This window comes from Trachemys scripta, chromosome 1 (genome assembly GCF_013100865.1).
Source record: "Trachemys scripta elegans isolate TJP31775 chromosome 1, CAS_Tse_1.0, whole genome shotgun sequence".
NCBI lineage: Eukaryota > Metazoa > Chordata > Testudines > Emydidae > Trachemys > Trachemys scripta.
This window is the reverse complement of record NC_048298.1, coordinates 128,246,547-128,266,840: the sequence shown is the minus strand read 5'-3', so window position 1 is coordinate 128,266,840 and position 20,294 is coordinate 128,246,547. Positions and strand designations below refer to the sequence as shown.

At 43.5% G+C, this 20,294-nt stretch overlaps 1 protein-coding gene across 1 annotated transcript in view; it reads right to left on the bottom strand.

The window, feature by feature from the left end:
* Positions 1-19,297, bottom strand: part of VWF (von Willebrand factor) — a 246,104-nt gene extending 226,807 nt beyond the window's left edge. The window contains exons 1-5 of the mRNA XM_034784806.1: positions 19,183-19,297; positions 16,781-16,835; positions 14,151-14,300; positions 4,524-4,626; positions 4,219-4,427 (exon numbers count right to left, since the gene is read on the bottom strand). Of these exons, the coding sequence (XP_034640697.1) occupies positions 4,219-4,427; positions 4,524-4,626; positions 14,151-14,300; positions 16,781-16,835 (517 nt within the window). The 5' untranslated portion in view covers positions 19,183-19,297. The remainder of the gene's footprint in view (positions 1-4,218; positions 4,428-4,523; positions 4,627-14,150; positions 14,301-16,780; positions 16,836-19,182) is intronic.
* Positions 19,298-20,294: the final 997 nt, after the last annotated feature.

Here is a 20,294-nt window from a genome sequence, read left to right as displayed (position 1 = left end):
AGCATATCCCTTGGCCCGCACCGCTTCCCGCAGCCCCCATTGGCCTGGAACGGCGAACTGTGGCCAGTGGGAGCTGCGACCAGCCGAACCTGCAGACGCTCCAGGTAAACAAACCGTCCCGGCCTGCCAATGGATTTCCCTGACAGGCCACATGCCAAAGGTTGCCAACCCCTGGTCTAACCTAAACATCCCTTCCTGCAATTTAAGCCCATTACTTCTTGTCCTATCCTCGGAGGTTAACGAGAACAATTTTTCTCCCTCTTCCTTGTAAACTTGAAAAACTTCCTAACTGTCAGGGTAGTTAAGCACTGGAATAAATTGCCTAGGGAGGTGGTGGAATCTCCATCATTGGAGGTTTGTAAGAGCAGGTTAGACAAACACCTGTCAGGGATGGTCTAGATAATACTTAGTCCTGCCTTGAGTGCAGGGGACTGGACTAGAACAGTGGCTCTCAACCTTTCCAGACTATTGTATCGCTTTCAGGAGTCTGACTTGTCTTCGTTTCACCTCACTTAAAAAAACTAGGCAAATATCTAGATTAGTTGATGCCCCCAGGGAAGACCTCTGTGTACCCCCAGGGGTACGCATGCCCCTGGCTTAGAACCACTGGACTAGAAGACCTCTCGAGGTCCCTTCCAGTCCTACACTTCTATATTTCTATGAAATGCCAAGCAGCCATGGCGTGCAGCATAGTGACATCCTGAGATGTCATGGGTTTGCCACACTACTTACTCCCTAAAGTTCATTCCAGAGTGAGAGTCATAAATTTGAAGGTCACAAGGAACCGGTATGATTATTTTGCCTGACTCTAAGCTTCCGTACAGAACCAAAGGAAGGAGTCACAGTACAGACAAACAAGGGAAATGATCAAATAAACATGAATATACACAGTTTACTAAATTTAAAATTCCTTTTCTCTCCACTCACGCCTTCCTTCCTCATTTGCCATCTCTGGCCTGCTATGCAATGATAAAAGCACACTGAGTCCTCCCACCAGGGGCCAATGGATGAATAGATGGTGGCATTCGATACTAGAAGACTCGTGTTATCAGAAGTTAGTCATGTAAAAGCAAAACCAGCCCTGTTTCTGAGCTAAAGCGGCCAACTTTTTAAAGCACAGATGGTTTTCATATCTAAAATGGGGGGAGGAATAATTTTCAATATAAAAAAAAAAACTTTTGTTAAAATTGTGACATAAGCCACAGTTGGTCAGATGTAAAATGGTACCAAATGCTACAAACTTTTGTGCTCAGTTCTTCAAACCAAAGTTGGGAATATTGAAGCATTATGACCCTATTCTCCAGTGGTACAAGGCTGTCCTAAAGATGGATCACCAAGTCACAGAAGGATCTTCCTGTATAGAGGGGCACTCCGGTCATCTAAAATCACTACAGCAGCTTCTATCCCACATGGGTCATGGTCTTTGGGGGTTGAAAAGGGATCATGACTCAGGGCATCTCTCCAGTGCCCTACTGACCTACAGCTGTTATAATGGGCCCCCAGGGTCATCAACAGCCAACAGAAATTAGAGCAGTCTTGAGACTGCTCTAATTTACACTGAGGTCCAGCTCAGTGACTGGACATGCCAAGACTGAAGGGTTGCAAATGTCACCTTTGCACACACCTCTCAGCTATTCTGGGTGCTCTTTGGCTGCGCTATAAGAATTGGCTCTAGTATTAGTTGTCTCTCTCTTTTTCTCTGGGTCTGACCCTGAGAGCTGCTACTTTATCTGAAGTCAAAGTTCAGTGTCTTTCAGAACCTGACAGTCTTCTCACACTTTATACAATGTCCTTTTCTATGTGTTGTGTTTTTTTTTTAATTATTATTTTAGTTCATAAACTCAAGTGATCTTGCTTTAGTTATCAACAAAGATCGAAACCATAATTATTCCTATAGATTACAATCATTGGGTCCCAGTCCAACAGTCAAAACACGGACAAAAGATTAACAGGAAATAACAGAGCCGATAAGAATTTTGACTGCAGGATCAAGCCATAGAAAGAGACCATTCCAATCTCTGTGTCACCCTCTTACTGAAATCTGAGTTGGGATGATTCTTAGGGTACATCTACACTACAGGGGGGAGTCGATTTAAGATACGCAAATTCAGCTACGTGAATAGCGTAGCTGAATTCGACGTATCGCAGCCGACTTACCCCGTTGTGAGGACGGCGGCAAAATCGACTTCTGCGGCTTTCTGTCAGCGGCGCTTACTACCACCTCCGCTGGTGGAGTAAAAGCGCCGATTCGGGGATCGATTGTCACGTCCCAACGGGACGCGATAAATCGATCCCCGAGAGGTCGATTTCTACCCGCCGATTTAGGCGGGTAGTATAGACCTAGCCTTACACACTTCTAATTTGACTAAGAGACAGCAAGTAAAATTATGATGGACAGGAGTAGACAGATGGTATTTCTTATTTTAATAGGGTTCATTCTGATGCTTTCTGGATCAGCTTATATGAAAGATCTCTTGGCTCATGTTAAAAGCCAGATACAGCTGCTAACTTATACCTATATACTGCAAGCTGATCTGCACAGGAGGGCTCTTGTGGCCACACAAAACAGCTTGCAGAATTAGAGCCTGCATGGTGTAACAGGGACACAGCAAGGAAGACGCCAACAGCAGGCTATCGAAGGGTGCAGGCAATTACCCCCCCTCCCTGCCCCCGCCACCCTTTGTATTCTTCTCTCCTCTTTTTATTTTTAATACATTTTTTAAAGTCTCCCTGTCATTCACTCTACCATGCTGGGTCAGCATTTCTGGAAGCCTTGTTGTTATGAGTTCAAGCAGCAGTGGTAGAAGGAGATCTTTGACATTTTAGGATTACTAATGCATGGGTTTTGTCCCATTACTCTAAACCAAAGTAGATGGCAACACTGCCGTCTGTCCTAAAACGGAATCCACTCACTGTGCTCTTACTTCTTCCGCCTCTGTTTTTTATCAATAGAAAAGTGCCTGAATCAAACTCCAGATTGTAACACCCCCAAACTTTAGGGTGCCAGAGGCCCAGATTGGAATTTTGTGAGCTGGGTTTTTCACTCATTGTTTCCATTGAATAAGACAAGGTCAGACATTTTAGCACACACTATTCTATACCCACTTAGGGTTTTCATTCACTGAAACTGTGCCCCCTGTTTCCAGGCCATCCTTATGGTATCTTTACTAGAAAACTACCAAGTTCTTCTCTGTTATTTTGTTCAGGTCTCTCTCGACTTTATAAAGCACTTAGTTCAATGGAAACACCTTCTTCCTCCATACAGTGAATGGCTTAAAGTGAAAATGAAAAAGGCCCTCTGAAGCAAGAGAAATCAAGGACTGCCTTTTAGAGTCAAACCAGGGCTATCCTTACATTTATAGGCTGAGCTAGAAGGGGCTAATTTGTATAAACATATACAGGATGGAGAGGAGCCAAAGCAGTATCATTCCTGCTCGCTGAACACACACATGCCCTTCCACATAACCTCTGTATCACAAATGGGCCTCTGCAGATTGAGGGAGATGTCTTGGGCAGGGAGGATGTGTCACTGAGAGGCAGCTACTCTATGTAGCATTATTTCCTGTCAAGCCCACAGAGAGATGCTATCAGCATTAATCCCAGGGGTTCCCACTCCACACTTACAAACCTTTATGTATTAGACAGAAAACCAGGCCTTGGTGTGGAGCAGGAGCCGCAGGCAACATGTCTCCTGAGGGAAGCATGCTGCCTAGGTTACAGAGACCCAAAGGATCATGGAAGGGCCATTCTTTTATGCAGATGTCCCATCAAGACACACATTCTGTCACTTCTATGGTTATTTAAACCCCATTCCTATCCCCAGTTGCCTCATATGTGGGAAACACCGAGTTGACTGTAGTAGTGTTTCCCCATGTAAATCCACCCTTTCTGCTAGTTTTTCCATGAAAGTCCATGATATAGACTTTAGTTCCATCATCACCACTTCTAGAGTAAAAGTTTGTGAAAACAGCATCCCTATATCCCTCTGTTTTACTCAGGGATAAAAAATGAAGCTAATTCATTTTTAAGGAAAAGGAAGATTGAAGGATTTAGTCACATAACTTACTAGCACATCAGAATGCAATACTGTAACCAAATTTTGTGAAGAAAACTCATTGCTAAATCACTGAGATTCAGGTGTTGTTTGTGGAATCAGCCCTCAAGAAAAATGCTAGTGGAGTGTATGTCAAAATCTAAGGTAAATATTTTGAGCCTTACCTTCCTGCGTCCTGAAGTCATCTTCGGCAAAGTAATTAAAGTTGCCACAAAGGCCACAGGTTTTATTATAGTGCTTCTCTGTAAACAGTATTTGAATATTCACATCGATGTCAATCTTCACGACAAAGCCATGCTCATCACTGGATAACTTATAATAACCTGCCTCGGTCTCTACAAATATCCCATGGGAGGCAAATGGCATGGAAACCCTGTAAAGAAAAATAAAGGTTGCTCAGGATGTAATGCACAAAATAACATGGATGCTACACTTTTTAGCTGACATCATTCACTGTTGCACTGTCTACCTTTTGTCCCCCTGAGTCACAGTTCCATCTAAAGCCAAGTGAATGTCAAAATATTCTCCCAGATACACAGAGAAGCCGTTTCTTCTTCCATTCTGGTAGTCACCTGAAAAGACACAACAGATTATTCTTTCTTTTCATGAAATTGAGCTCCTTCTGCTTGATTGCTGTTCTTTTCAAATGCACTCAGCCTTAGAGAAAATTGCCTTTATTTATACAAATGTAGGCCCCAATCTGCAAAGACCATTATTATTATTGTTCATTATTTGTAGGATAGTAGTGCTGGGATGCCCTATCTGAGATCAGGGTTCCATTGGGCCAGGCACAATATAAACACAGGGTAAGAGACAGTCCCAAACCCAAGCTCAAAATGGCTAAATAAGAGCTCCTAATCTTCCCCCCAAGCCCTCTCCTCTACCACATTTCTCAAGACCTGTGAACAACACCATCAGTCTGTCTGTCACTCAGCACCATAGTCTCTGTGCCATCTTCAACTCAGACCTCTCTCTAGGTCCTCACATCCAGGCTATGTCTAAATCACGCAGATTCTCTCTGTATAACATCTCTCAAATACAGCCTTTCCTATCCATCCACACAGATTAGACTTTCATCCAAGCTCTCATCATCTTGTGTCTTGATGACTCCTACATCCTGTCCTCAGGCCTTGACAAATGTAATCTTGCCCCAGACATACCCATTCAGAATGCTGCTGCAATGATCATTTTCCTAGTTCAGTGGTTTGCAACCTGTGGTCCGTGGACCCGTGGGGGAGTGCCCCACCATTCAAAATTTTTTAGGTGTCCGCAAATGGAAAAAGGTTGAAAACCAAAGTCCCAGGCTGTCACTTTGACCGTATTCACAATCAACAATCAACTCAGGATTGAATAAGGACTGGGAATGGCTGAGCCATTACAAACATTGAATCTATCTCCCCTTGTAAGTATTCTCACACTTCTTATCAAACTGTCTGTACTGGGCTATCTTGATTATCACTTCAAAAGTTTTTTTTCTCTTACTTAATTGGCCTCTCAGAGTTGGTAAGACAACTCCCACCTGTTTATGCTCTCTGTATGTGTGTATATATATATCCTCAATATTTATTCCACTCTATATGCATCCGAAGAAGTGGGTTGTAGTCCATGAAAGCTTATGCTCTAATAAATTTGTTAGTCTCTAAGGTGCCACAAGTACTCCTGTTCTTTTTACTTTGACCGTAGTCAACCCACTCCTTGAATCCCTCCACTGGCTTCCCTATCTCTTTTATATCAAGCATAAAGCTGCATGTCTTCACTTTCTAGACACTTAAAGGTCAATCCACACCCTACTTCTTATCTCTCATTCACTGTCAAGCTATTGATTTTCATCTCCAATTGGCCCATGATTCCAGGCTCCATCGCCCACTTGTTAAATTCCCAAACACACATCTTTGTGCTTTCTCCTATGCTGCCTCTCATGCTTGGGGAGCATTCCCAAGAAACAGCTGCCAAACTAACTTCTCAACCGCCTTCAAATCCCTCCTGAAAATTCTCCTTTGCCATGATGCCCACAATAAACTTGACATCTGCTAGGTTGCTGGTGTTCTGTGATCACTGCCTATTATACTGACTAACACTCTCTCACTGTTTCCCACATTGGTCTGTATCCATCTGTTGTCTCTTTTCCTATACTTAGATTGAAAACTCATTGTGGCAGGGGCCATTTTGTTATTCTGTGTTTGTACAGCGCCTAGCACACTGGTGTTCTGATCCATGACTGGGGATCCTAAGTGCTACAGTATTACAAACAATAAAGAATTTACACTTCCTGAAGATGAGACAAAGCATTACTCAACAGGTGAATAAGGGTACATCTGCACTGCAAAAAAAAGCAAATGCGGTAGTGAGTCTCAGAGCCCAGGTTAACTGACTCAGGCTTGCACTACAGGGCTAAAAATAGCAGTGTAGATGTTCAGGTTCAGGCTGGAGCCTGGGCTCTGAGATCTGGTCAGGGAAGGTTTCAGAGCTGGGATACACTGCTATTTTTAGCCATGGAGTGCAAGCCTGAGTCAACTGACACAGCCTTTAAGACTCGCTGCCATGGGGGGGGGGGGGGAGGTTGGGATTTTTGTTTGTTTGTTTGCTTGGTTTGGGGTTTTTTTTGCAGCGTAGATGTACTTTTAGGGCCCTGTGAGTTGGGAGGGTCCCAGAGCCTCGTCTCCAGCCCGAGCTCGGAAGTCTATACTGCAATGAAACAGCCCCGCACGGGCCACTCACAGGTTTTTAATTGCAGTGTAGTGTAGACATACCCTAAAACTACTCTCAGCGTGTAAAGTGAAAGACGTGTAAATTTGTACAGGATTGAGGCTGTACTGACAAGTGCTGTCTGAAACCTGCATGTGTAGCTAACTGAATTTTTAACTAATTTTGCTTCAACTGTTTTCATATCTTTTTTTGTGGTCACTTTCTGCCTTTGACAACATAGGCAAGAATAAATATAAATAAGTGGAGACATACCTATCTCATAGAACTGGAAGGACCCTGAAAGGTCATTGAGTCCAGCCCCCTGCCATCACTAGCAGTACCAAGTACTGATTTTGCCCCAGATCCCTAATTGGCCCTTTCAAGGATTGAATTTACAACCCTGGGTTTAGCAGGCCAGTGCTCAAACCACTGAGCTATCCCTCCCCCTATTCATCAGAAAAGTTAATTTAAAGTGAATAATGCAGAATATTTGCACAAAAGAAATTCTGAATCTGTAGTCATGACTACTAGGAGTAGATACTAATTTTGAAGAGTTGTTCAGCAATTATTGAACATAACCTTACCATGTGACTTATGTGCCCAATCAAAACAAGTGTCATTTCAAATGCACACAACATACTGTTTGCAAACAAGCTTTGTGACAGGAATTAAAAAGTTATTTGGGTAATAATTTCAATTAATTTAAAAGTTAGATAAAATCACAACCTGTTCACAGAAAATTCACCAACAGAGAGAAGAGGAAAAATTCACTGACTAAATTATTTGTCATGAATTATTTGTCCAGCTTTAGCAATGAGTAACCACAGCATATACTCAATATGCATCTGTTTCAACCCTGATAATTCCACACAACAGTCCTGGACACTGATCAACTACACAGGTATATAGGATCAAAGGAATTACTACACAGAATTGGTGCCATGGTCTTTCTACTGAAGTATCCTGGATCTGACAGTGGCTAGCACCAGATGCCACAGAGGGAGTTTCAAGAACCCCACAATAGGCAGATGTGAGATAATCTGGCCCTCATAAAGATCTCCTCCTAATCTCTAATAGTTAGATTGGTTTAAACCCTGAAGCACGAGGTATTTAATGCATACCAAAACTTTGTTTGCCTTGACTATTGTAACTCTTGATATTCTTTTTATCCACATAAACATCCATTCCTTCTTTGAATCTTAATGATTGGCTTCAATGTAATACTGTGGCAGTGAGTTCCACAGTCTAATTACATGTTTAGTGAAAATGTGTTTCCTTCATCACTTTTTAATTTCCCATCTTTTCAGTTCATTGAATGTCCCCTTGTTCTTTTGTTATGAGACAGGGAGAACACGAGCTCCAGCTTACCTTCTCTAGACCATTTGCTATTTTATATGCTTTCATCCTGTCCCCTCTTATTCACCTCCATTCTAAGGTAACAATTCCAATCTTTTCAATCTCTCTTCATATGAGAGTTACAGCCTTCAAACACACCTCATATGACTAGAAAGCTGTGTTGAAAGGAAACTCCAGTGGGAGCTTTGTTGATTTTTCATAGGAATAATTTAATTTTAGAATTTCCCCACTCTCTGCTTCTATTTCCTGACTGTAGGGAAGGACTGGGGTCACTGATGATGACGACTGATGTAGAACATTCAGTAATTAATTGGGCAGATTGTGGTTATCTTTGCAGAGAAGCAGAAAGAGCAAGTGGGGGAAGACAGAACAAGAATTCCCCCTTGCTTCCACCACATCTCCTTAGCCCCTGCATAGGAACTAGTCACTATCATAGTCCTTGTGACACCTGAGCACAAGTCTAGTGGTGGGCTTGATCCTGTAAAGTGCTAATCATTCTAGCCTGATTCAACAAAAGTCTTAAACACATGCTTTAAGTTAAATAAGAGTAGAGTCTCACAGAAGTCAATGGCACCATTCACATGCTTAAAGCATGGGCTTAAGTGTTTGGCTGGATCTGGAGCTAGAGTTCCTAGTGCATTTCAAGATGGAGCCCCAAACAGAATAGGAGGAGCAAAGGCAGGACCATAGCCATGCCTCCTCTCGCTGTCTGACAGGATGGGATTGGCATGGGGGAGGAATTTACACCTTATCTTTTCAAATGGTGGCATCAGGTCTGGTGCACATGTACTTGCCCAGAGGCATGATCACTGAAGTCGTGTTCATCTGTACACCCCACAGCAGACAGCTCTAACTTTCCCCATTGTTCCCACCGCCCCTTCCCCCACACACACACACACATTCCCCGCCTCCTATGCAGAATCAGCTTTTTGCACAGCAAATAAGATTGTTCCCAGTAACAAAATTGTCCAAGGACATATCTACACCACAAGTGAAGGTGTGATTCTAGGACAGGTATGCATATCCATGCTAACTGCAATCTAGCTAGCACAGGTGACAAGAGCAATATAGACATGGTGGTGCAGACTTCAGAATGGACTATCAACCCGAGTATGTACCCGGGGGCCCCGTTGGGCTAGTACTGGGGCAGCTAGCCTGTGCTGAAGCTCATGCCACCACATCTTCACTACTATTGTTATCAGTGCTAGCTAGATTAAAGCTATGCCCATCCATGCTACAAACACACCTCCGTTTGCTGTGTAGCTCTACCCAAAGTTATTTAATACCAGTTGCATTCCAACTCATTATTACATTTCCCCCAACATTAATTCAGAGCTAATATTCTAAATGCACATCTTGTTAATGTCTTTTGCAACCGGAGTCAATCATTTCAGATATATGCCCTCTGAGGTTTCAAACAAAAGGATGAGTCTATGTTAAATATCACTCGGGTACTAAAACCACATACTGAGGTTGAACTAGATAACAGATGCATGCAGTACTCGATTGCAGCATGTTTCTTTTTAAAACATAGTCATGAAATCTCGGCTCGCAATCTTTAAATGGTTAATTGATGGTTATCGCACAAACCAATCCATCCAAATCTCCTTTAAAATGTATAGTGAAATATATTTAAGGGCTTATCTGCACTCAAGAATTCTATTAATTTTACTAAATTGGAGCAAAAACCAATGCAATTAAAGTGGTGCAAATCCCTTTCTTTGGATTAAGAGAGCCCTATATCAATTTTCATTTGGCATAAAGCTTACTTAAACTAAATTGAAATAGGACACTAATCCAAAATAAGAATGTTTGCACAAGGGTTTTGCACCCAGTTTCACAAATCACTTTCAGTGCTCAAACTGTGTGTACTCCAGCCCTGAGAATAAGGCTTACATCTACACGGCTACCCCTCTGAAACCTGTCACCATGCAAGGCACTGAATTTAGCCGTGTGAAGAGGAAATCCATCAACTTTGTGAAAAAACTCATGCAGATACAGACAGACATCATCTTCCTTTCCAAATGCAAATGAATGGACATCATACCAATAGGACTGAAGGTAAAAAATCCATTACAATCAATATACCACACAGACTATGGTGAGAGATTGTTCCACACACTCTCAAAGAAACTATGGAACCATCCTATACAGGATCAACATCCTATATAGCAAGTAGGAAAAGATCAAGAATGAGCTCTCAAAACTGGAGACTCTCATAAAAAGCCAACCTTCCACACAAACTTCCTTGTGGCTGGACTTTACAAAAACTAGACAAGCCATTTACAACACACCCTTTGCTTCTCTACAGTGGACACTAAACTATCTAAACTCCTACATGCCACAAGAGGCCACAACAGTGATCCACTTAACTCACCCAACAACATTGCTAATCTATCCAGGTATACTCTTAGCTCAGCAGAATAGTCTGTCCTATCTTGGGGCCTCTCCTTCTGCCCCACCACCCACACACATGATACAGTTCTGCGGTGACCTGGAATCCTACTTTCGCTGTCTCTGACTCAAGGAATATTTCCAACACACCACTGAACAGCACACTAACCCACAGACATAGGCACCGACTCCATGGGTGCTCTGGGGCTGGAGCTTCCACAGGGAAAAATTAGTGAGTGCTCTGTACCCACCGGCAGCCAAGCTCCCCTCACTCCCGCTCCAACTCACCTCCTCCCTCCCCAAGCGCGCTGCACCCCCACTCCTCCTTCTACCTTCCAGTGCTTCCTGCCACCAAACAGCTGTTTGGCAGCATTTAAGACTTTCCAGGAGGAAGAGGGGAGGAGCAGGGACGTGGCATACTCAGGGAAGGAAATGGAGAAGAGGCAGGGCAGGGGCAAGGACTTTGGGGAAGGGGGTTGAATGGGGGAGGGAAGGGGCAGGGACTTTGGGGCAGGGGTGGAATGGGGGCGGGGCGAGGGCAGTGCCGGGGTGGGGCCAGGGGTGGGGTCGAGCACCGACCGGGAACAGTGGAAGTCGACACCTATGCCCACAGAAACCTTCCTACCAATGCTACAAGATGAAGGATTCTGCATGGACTCCTCCTGATGGTCGAAACAACAGACTGGACTTCTACATAGAGTGCTTCTGCCGACGTACACAAACTGAAATTGTGGAAAAGCAGCATCACTTGCCCCATAAACTCAGCCGTGCAGAACACAATGCCATCCACAGCCTCAGAAACAACTCTGACATTATAATCAAAAAGGCTGACAAAGGAGGTGCTGTTGTCATCATGAATAGGTTGAAGTATGAACGAAAGGCTGCTAGGCAAACCACATTCTACAAGCCATTGCCCTCTGATCCCACTGAGGGGTACCAAAAGAAACTGCACCATCTGCTCAAGAAAATCCCTGAAGCAGCACAGGAACAAATCTACACAGACACACCCCTAGAGCCCCGGGTATTCTATCTGCTACTCAAGATCCATAAACCTGGGAATCCTGGATGCCCCATCATCTCAGCCATTGGCACCCTGACAGCAGGACTGCCTGGTTATGTGGACTCTCTCCTCAGGCTCTACACTACCAGCACTTCTAGCTATCTTCAAGACACCACTGACTTCCTGAGGAAACTACAGTGCATTGGTGATCTTCCAGAAAACACCATCCTAGCCACTATAGATGTAGAAGCTCTCTACACCAACATTCCACACAAAGATGGACTACAAGCCATCAAGAACAGTATCCCCGATAATGTCACGGCAAACCTGGTGGCTGAGCTTTGTGACTTTGTCCTCACCCACAACTATTTCAGATTTGGGGACAATTTATACCTCCAAGTCAGCAGCACTGCTATGGGTACCTGCATGGCCCCACAGTATGCCAACATTTTTATGGCTGACTTAGAACAATGCTTCCCCAGCTCTCGTCCCCTAGCGCCCCTACTCTATTTCTGCTACATTGATGACATCTTCATCATCTGGACCCATGGGAAGGAGGCCCTTGAGGAACTCCACCTGGATTTCAACAATTTCCACCCCACCATCAACCTCAGCCTGGACCAGTCCACACAAGAGATCCACTTCCTGGACACTACTGTACAAATAAGCGATGGCCACATAAACACCACCTTATACTGGAAACCTACTGACCACTATATTTACCTACATGCCTCCAGCTTTCATCCAGACCACATCACACAATCCATTGTCTACAGCCAAGCCCTAAGATATACAACCGCATTTGCTCCAATCCCTCAGACAGAGACAGACACCTACAGGATCTCTATCAAGCATTCTTAAACCTACAATACCCACCTGGGGAAGTGAAGAAACAGATTGACAGAGCCAGAAGGACTCCCAGAAGTCACCTACTCCAGGACAGGCCCAACAAAGAAAGTAACAGAACGCCACTAGCCATCACCTCCAGCCCCCAACTAAAACCTCTCCAGCACAACATCAGGGATCTACAACTTATCCTGAAGGATGATCCCTCACTCTCACAGATCTTGGGAGACAGGCCAGTCCTCGCTTACAGACAGCCCTCCAACCTGAAGCAAATACTCACCAGCAACTACACACCGCACAACAGAAACACTAACTCAGGAACCAACCACTGCAACAAACCCCGTTGCCAACTCTGTCCGTATATCTATTCAAGGGATGCCGTCATAGGAGCTAACCACATCAGCCACACCATCAGGGTTCACCTGCACATCTACCAATGTGATATATGCCATCATGTGCCAGCAATGCCCCTCTGCCATGTACATTGGCCAAACCGGACCATCTCTATGCAAAAGAATAAATGGACACAAATCAGACATCAAGAATGGTAACATTCAAAAACCAGTAGGAGAACACTTCAATCTCCCTGGACACTCAATAACGACTTAAAAGTCACCATTCTTCAACAAAAAAAACTTCAAAAAAACAGACTCCAACAAGAAACTGCAAAACTGGAATTAATTTGCAAACTTGACACCATCAAATTAGGCCTGAATAATGACTGGGAGTGGCTGGGTCACTACAAAAAATAATTTTCCCTCTGTTGATATTCTCCCCTTCTTATCAACTGTTGGGAATGGGCCACATCCACCCTAATTGAATTGGCCTCATTAGGACTGACCCCCCACTTGGTAAGGCAACTCCCATCTTTTCATGTGCTGTATATTTACACCTGCCTACTGTATGTTCCACTCCATGCATCTGATGAAGTGGGTTATATCCCATGAAAGCTTATGCCCAAATAAATTTGTTAGTCTCTAAGGTGCCACAAGGACTCCTCGTTGTTTTTACTGATACAGACTAACACGGCTACCCTCTGAAGCCTGAACCAAAGGGGTAATTTACAGCTCGAAGAGACAAACCTGCACTAGCTCCGATCAAGCTGGTGTGCTAAAAATGGAGTGTAGCTCTGGCAATGAGAGGGGCTAGTCACCCCAAGTACAGACATATGGTTTCAGATGGGATCATACACAGGGCAGCTAGCCCATCCTGCCATGGCTACATTTCTGTTTTTAGCACACTAGCTCAATCCGAGCTAACGCTAATGTCTAATGTTTCCTCCAGCTGGAAATTACACCTCCAGCTCAAGGGAAGACAAACCCTAGCTCTGAAGGGGAAATGCTGACCTTAAATATACCTGTGTACCCTCAAGGACTTCTGTGCTGAGTGGATAGATTTTCAAAGGATTCAGCACACAGTCTGCATGAGTTTTTATGGGAGCCGTGTGGCTAAATCCCCTAGTCAGCTTTGAAAATCTCCACCATCCTGGCAACATTTAAAAGACTACCCACTTTTCCTCTTTACACAAGGGCTAATGAGGAAATCCCGGTTCTCCAGTAGCTTATCAATGCAAGAACCCAGGTGTCAAAGAACATCAGAAGCCAGTTTAGAGGAACAGGACCTCTATGCAGATAGGCCTGGCCTCACTAGAGCCATCAAAACTCATTGGTTTAGCTGCCCCTCCCGTCTGGCAGAAGGCAGCATTGGGAACTCTGCTAGTGTTCTTCCCCCATGTGAAAGTATCCAAGATAGGTGGATACTGAAGCCCTAAAATGTTCCACATTTGCTGATCTCTGATATTCTACTCAAACTCACCTATGAGTGTGAAGGAACGTTTGTGACAGTCCCCAGCCAGGAGGTAACTGCAATCCCCAGCAAAGTCATAGAAAGACTCATCAAATGTTTTGATGTGATCATCTCCAAAAAGGCTGCAGCGGGAAAGAGATGGCTGCTCTGTTTGTCCATCTGCAAGCAAAAACCTTGATGATCCTGGATATCAAAGCACAATTTAATACATAAAATCAAGCAATCATTTTACCACCTGGGAGCTTCATGACTATGGGACAAATTCTCAGCTGGTGTAAGCCAGTGAAGTTCAGCTGAGTTCCACACATTCTTAACATTCATTGTGCCCGTTGTTCAGCTTGTGCAAATCAGTGAAGCTCCTTTCAGCTACAGTGGAATGATGCCATTTTATACCAGCAGAATTTAAGGCCCGCTCCAAGATCAATTTACACGAGGCTGAACATCTGGCCTGTATTTTTACAGAAATTGTCTGAGCATATTATTCAACAGGGTGCATGGACATTTTTCCTCAATGAAATTCTAGGGTTTCACTAATAACCAGTGAAATGCAGCTGTAATAAATCTTTTTTATTTCCCAGTACTTACTGGAACCTGATTAAAATGAAAATAATCAAAGACTAACTGAAAACATAAGTGCTGGGAATGTTCCATTTACAAACATTTTGGGCCCAATCTTGGCCTCAGTTAGACTCCGTGTGACTCAATTGGACCAAATTGTGCAGATGAGCACACAGCTGGCCAAGTTATGCAAATGTTTTTCCTTGAATATCTGTTTCAATTTAAATAGGAATTTACTTTGGCTGTATGCATGCCCCTTTTGTAATTGCTTTCCTGAAACATTTCACTGGGTATCACCTATTCGGCTAACTCAAAATTCTCTAACTTTGTTGCTTAGAGTTAATCACCTAACTCCACATTTAGGCAATTAAATCAAGCCCCTGTCCTAGGGTTGCCAGGCATCCGGTTTTCGACCAGAATGCCCGGTCAAAAAGGGACCCGGGCGGCTCTGGTCAGCACAGCTGACCGGGCCACTAAAAGTCCAGTTGGTGAAGCAGGGCAGGCAGGCTCCATGCCCAGCTCCTGGGAAGCAGCCGGCATGTCCCTTCAGTTCCTAGGCAGAGGAGCGACCAGGGGTGCTCCGTCTAGAAGCCGGAGTCACATGCCACCACTTCCCGGGAGCCTCGTGGACATCTTCCATCCCCGGGAAATGCCGGGGCTGCCTGAGGTCAGTGCCACCTGGAGCCCACACCCCAAACCCCCTCCTATATCCCAAACCTCTGCCCCAGCCCAGAACTCCCTCCCACACCACACTCTGAACCTCTCAGCCCCACCTCCCAGCCTGGAGCCCTCTCCCGGACCCCAACCCTCTGCCCCATCCTGGAGACTCCTCCCACACTCTGAACCCCTCGGCCCCACCCCAGAGCCCCTTCCTGCACTGCAAATCCCTCATCCCCAGCCCCACCCAAGAGCCTGCACTCCCAGACGGAGCCCTCAGCCCTCCCCTGTGCCCCAATCCCCTGCCCCAGCCCAGTGAAAATGTGCAAGTGAGCGAGGGTGGGGGAGAGTAAACAACAGGGGGGGCGGGTAGAGTGAGCGGGGTTTGGGGCCTCAGAGAAGGGGCATAGCAGGATTGGGGCTTCAGGGCAGGGGTGGGACAAGAGTGTTCGGTATTCTGCAATTAGAAAGTTGGCAACCCTATCCTGCAAGTTACTACATGGGAGGACTCCCCCCCACACTGATTTCAATGGCTCTGTATAGGTTCAAGGGTCCGCCTATGCATTGTAACTTACAGGATGCAGGCTTCAGTGGCTTGATTTTAAGGAGGTGCTAAACAACTTAAACACCTATTGAAATTACCCAAGTTTGAAAATGTTGACTCTATTTTTCACACAGAGCATAACCCTGACATGACAATCTACAGAAATTAGGTAACAGTGAGATTCTCATATCTAACACATTAAGTTAACTGATATCTAAATTGGAACTGCTTTTTCTCCTTATTTCTACTGAGCCAAACCCTGCAGTACTACTTCAGGCCCTCCCTGATCTGGCAATGAGCTCCATGCAGGCAAACCTCTATGGCTGCACAGAGTCATAGAACGACAGAATCATAGAATATCAGGGTTGGAAGGGACCTCAGGAGGTCATCTAGTCCAACCCCCTGCTCAAAGCAGGACCAATCCCCAACTAAATCATCCCAGCCAGGGCTTTGTCAAGCCTGACCCTAAAAACCTCTAAGGATGGAGATTCCACCACCTCCCTAGGTAACCCATTCCAGTGCTTCACCACCCTCCTAGTGAAAAAGTTTCTCCTAATATCCAACCTAAACCTCCCCCACTGCAACTTGAGACCATTGCTCCTTGTTCTGTATTAAAGTTAATATGGCACCACACATAGTCAAGGGTCTGTCCATTTCAGTCCATTGATTTCAATGGGAGTCCTTGTGAGGGTAGGGATTTGTCCACACCACACTTAGTGCAGAATACAGGCAATAGGTAACAGTCCTCTTTATGTCTTTGACACTGATGGCATTGTTGCCTGAGTAAGGTTTGTAGGATTATAGAAGGAATAAAGAAATTATTGTAAAAAGGAATAAAAATTCCATTTTCTTAGGTATTAGAAACAACGTGCTTTCCTACCTGTTGTTACAATGGACAGAGCTAACTGCATTAGCAGGACTGTGAAACAGATCATCTGTTAAAATAAAAGATGTTAGAACATTCATTGTCAATATTTAACACACTGAGAATTGGGGGCTAGTTTTCCGGGCTCGTTTTGATTCTCATCAAGCGTCCGTTTTCTCCCTGAATTTCTTTGTATTAGTTTAAGGTTCTATTTCATGCTGTAAAATGGAAATTGAAATGGTTTTTCATGATAATCCAATAAGATCACCCTACAAATCCATACAAAACAAACACACACAAAAAGGATGTACTCTGAGAAATAATGCATCTTCTGTTCTCAGCCAGTAACATGGGCTATCTGCATAGGAGATATGAGATGTTTGTGTTATTCTAATTTACCTGATGCCTGCCTCAGGCTCCATACACCTCATGCACAATTGTTACAAAATTATTACAAAAATTAAAATACTTCAATACAAAGTTTCAATTACTCAACTATTGGGCAGCCCAGCAAAAGTAAAATTAACCCACCAGACTGTAAGACCCAGCTAGGCCCTGTTACGATCTACAGCCACTACCTAAGGACTTACATCTTTCCCTGATGCCTTAGGGGGAGAAGTGCAGTGTTGTGGTAGCTGTGTAGGTCCCAGGATATTAGAAAGACAAGGTGGGTCAGGTAATATCTTTTATTGTACTATAAATTATATTACCTTAAGCGGAGAATGGTATATATAAAGATCCTGCTCCAGCAAACTGATCCATGCAGGCAAACACTTCCAACCCGTGCACAGCCCCCTGAGTACATTTGTGCTCCATTACACACACAGGTGTCTGCCCACTGAGATAAGTGTGCACAGGGCAGAGACCTGAGGTGAAATCCTAGCTTCACCAAAGTCAATGGGAGTTTTGCCATTTGCTTTGTGTTTCATCCTTTGTCTCCTCTATGTCTGTAAACTAACTTACTGCACTGCCAGTGCTATAAAAATGATCAAAATATATGAAGTGCATCTATAAGAGCTAAGAAGACATTCTGCCACATTAGGTTACCAGGTGATAGATGAGAGCAGTGTGAAATTCTACATAGATAGGTTAGATTAGCTATAGGATACAGCTGAATGCATTCAATTTTCAAACAAGCCCCCTTTGGGCCTCAGATTACAGCTGACAGAATGATTTTCCAACAGGAAATTTACAAACAAAAAATGCCCTTTTCCAAAATATTAAGCTTTCTGTGGGAAAATTTCAATTCTGTTAAAAAAATAATAATCCAATTTTGTCAGGAAAATTTAAACAGTGACTCCCCCAAGCAGCCTGGCTGGAAGGCTCTTGCCAATATCATGTTCTGCCTGTGTGAGAAAGTGAAATTGACAAGAGTCTTCTTCCAGGGTGGCAGCCATCAAGCTGAAAAAATCCTTTTTTCGGAGACTCACAATGGAATTTTTCTGGTAATCCTTTCCCACAATAACAATTTGCAGTATTGACGTTTTCTCCCAATTCAATATGGAAAAATAATTCAAAGCCACAATTTTTTTCTTGGGAAGGGATTTCCATTTTCTAACCAGCGCTACCTTAGATACATTCATACCCAATATACTGGCTCCACTAGATCATACCCAAATTTCTTTAAAAGAAATAAGTAAGAAAAGCCCTTGATAATGGAGCTTACCCACGGAACCAAATTCTGCTCCGTTTACATGGGCACAACTTCCACTGACTTCAGGTACATTGGTCTAACTCCCATTGAAGTCAATGATAGTCAACCTGTATAATTGAGTGCAGAACTTGCCTCACTCATTTGCAAAAAAGGATCTGTTGAAAAATGTAGTGTCTCTAATGTGGCTGGTGCCTATTAAGATACAGGCACTGTAAGATACCACAATGATGGACACAGTACAAGAACTGAAACAGAAGAGAATAAAAAAAAGGGAACAATAGGAATTAATTAGATTAAACACATATTGATATACTTTTAATCAGCATGTTTGTGGATTATATTTCTACTCTGATTGAATCTACTACTGAATTTCTTTATTATCACCTTCATTTTAAGTACCAGCAAGAAAGACTAAGGTCAAGTACAAAACAAAAACAAAAAAACAAATGCAAAATGCTGTTTAAAAAAAAAAAATCTCTGGCTTAAAAAAAAAATCCCAAACCTGTCTGCTCTAAACTCCACCTTAACTCTCATAGGAAAGTATCGTTAACAAAGAAATACATATCAGTTATATCTAGGGTGACCAGACAGCAAGTGTGAAAAATCGGGACAGGGGTGAGAGGTAATAGGATGCTATATAAGAAAAAGACCCAAAAATCGGGACTGTCCCTATAAAATCGGGACATCTGGTCACCCTAGTTATATCAGCCTAATGACCCACCCTGTGCAATTTTATAATCTGTTTCATAAGAAATAAATATACCTTTTTCTGTGCAAAAGTTCAATTGCATATGAAAAAAATCAGCTTCTTGGATGGTCAGCTTTAGCCTAAGAGCCCATGGTTCCTGTTTTCTTCAGAAGGCTGGACTGCAATGGACTGGAACTGAACATTTTTGTTTTCATATAAGCCAGGAACTCTTGTTCATTTAAGAGGAAAGATAACAGATGACCTTTGCATCCGTCTGATTCTCAACACAATAGTACTAAACTGCTATCATGTAAATCAGTTGCCTTAATTGCCAAAAAGAAACAATGAGAGGAAACTGTATTATATACTTACATGACAGATAAGTCTTTGAAATGGGTTTTGCATTTGTGAGTGTGAAACCTCACTGGTTGAGCAAATAAGGTAACATAACTACTTGAAAGAGTACTGACACGAAGAAATATCAGATTTGCCATACCATAATAGACATTGATCTATCTAGTACTTTCCTGCCACCATGAAAGGTCAATATGATGCATTAAAGCAAGGTGGGAAAAATAATTTACAGAGATAGTTATGCTATTTAGTGTTCCTTTTTCCTCATAAACAAAAAACACTAGCCATACACCTGTAGTCCAAATTACTTACACTGTGATCATGCAAACTTTTATGCATTTACTTAACCTTAATTATGTGCATAGTCCCAGTGGAACAACAGGTATGTGTAAAGATAACCATATGCATAAGAGTTTGCAGGATCAGGGACTTATTTTGAGCTTTGAAAAATAACAATATGAAAGAACAAAAGTAAAATCTCCAGGAGAGAGCACAGAGAATGCGTGTGTGTTGTGTACAAGCTTCAGCAACTCCGAGAACAAAAAGAACGAGGAGTACTTGTGGCACCTTAGAGACTAACAAAGGGAAACTCCACCAGGATTTTCTTACTCGGGTGCCTCTACATTTTCCCACCGGCATGGGGTTTGCCCCCAACCCTCTCCCACTGAAAAGCTGCATCCCGTGACATACCCATCATGATCTGGGTGGATTGCAGAGTATCTATGGGAAGACAACGTCATATTGTGCAGGAGTTCTGTACTCCCACTACAATTCAGTCCCTTGGTGCCCTGACCCCAACTTACATTCCGATGTGGGTCCAATGTGACTTCTAT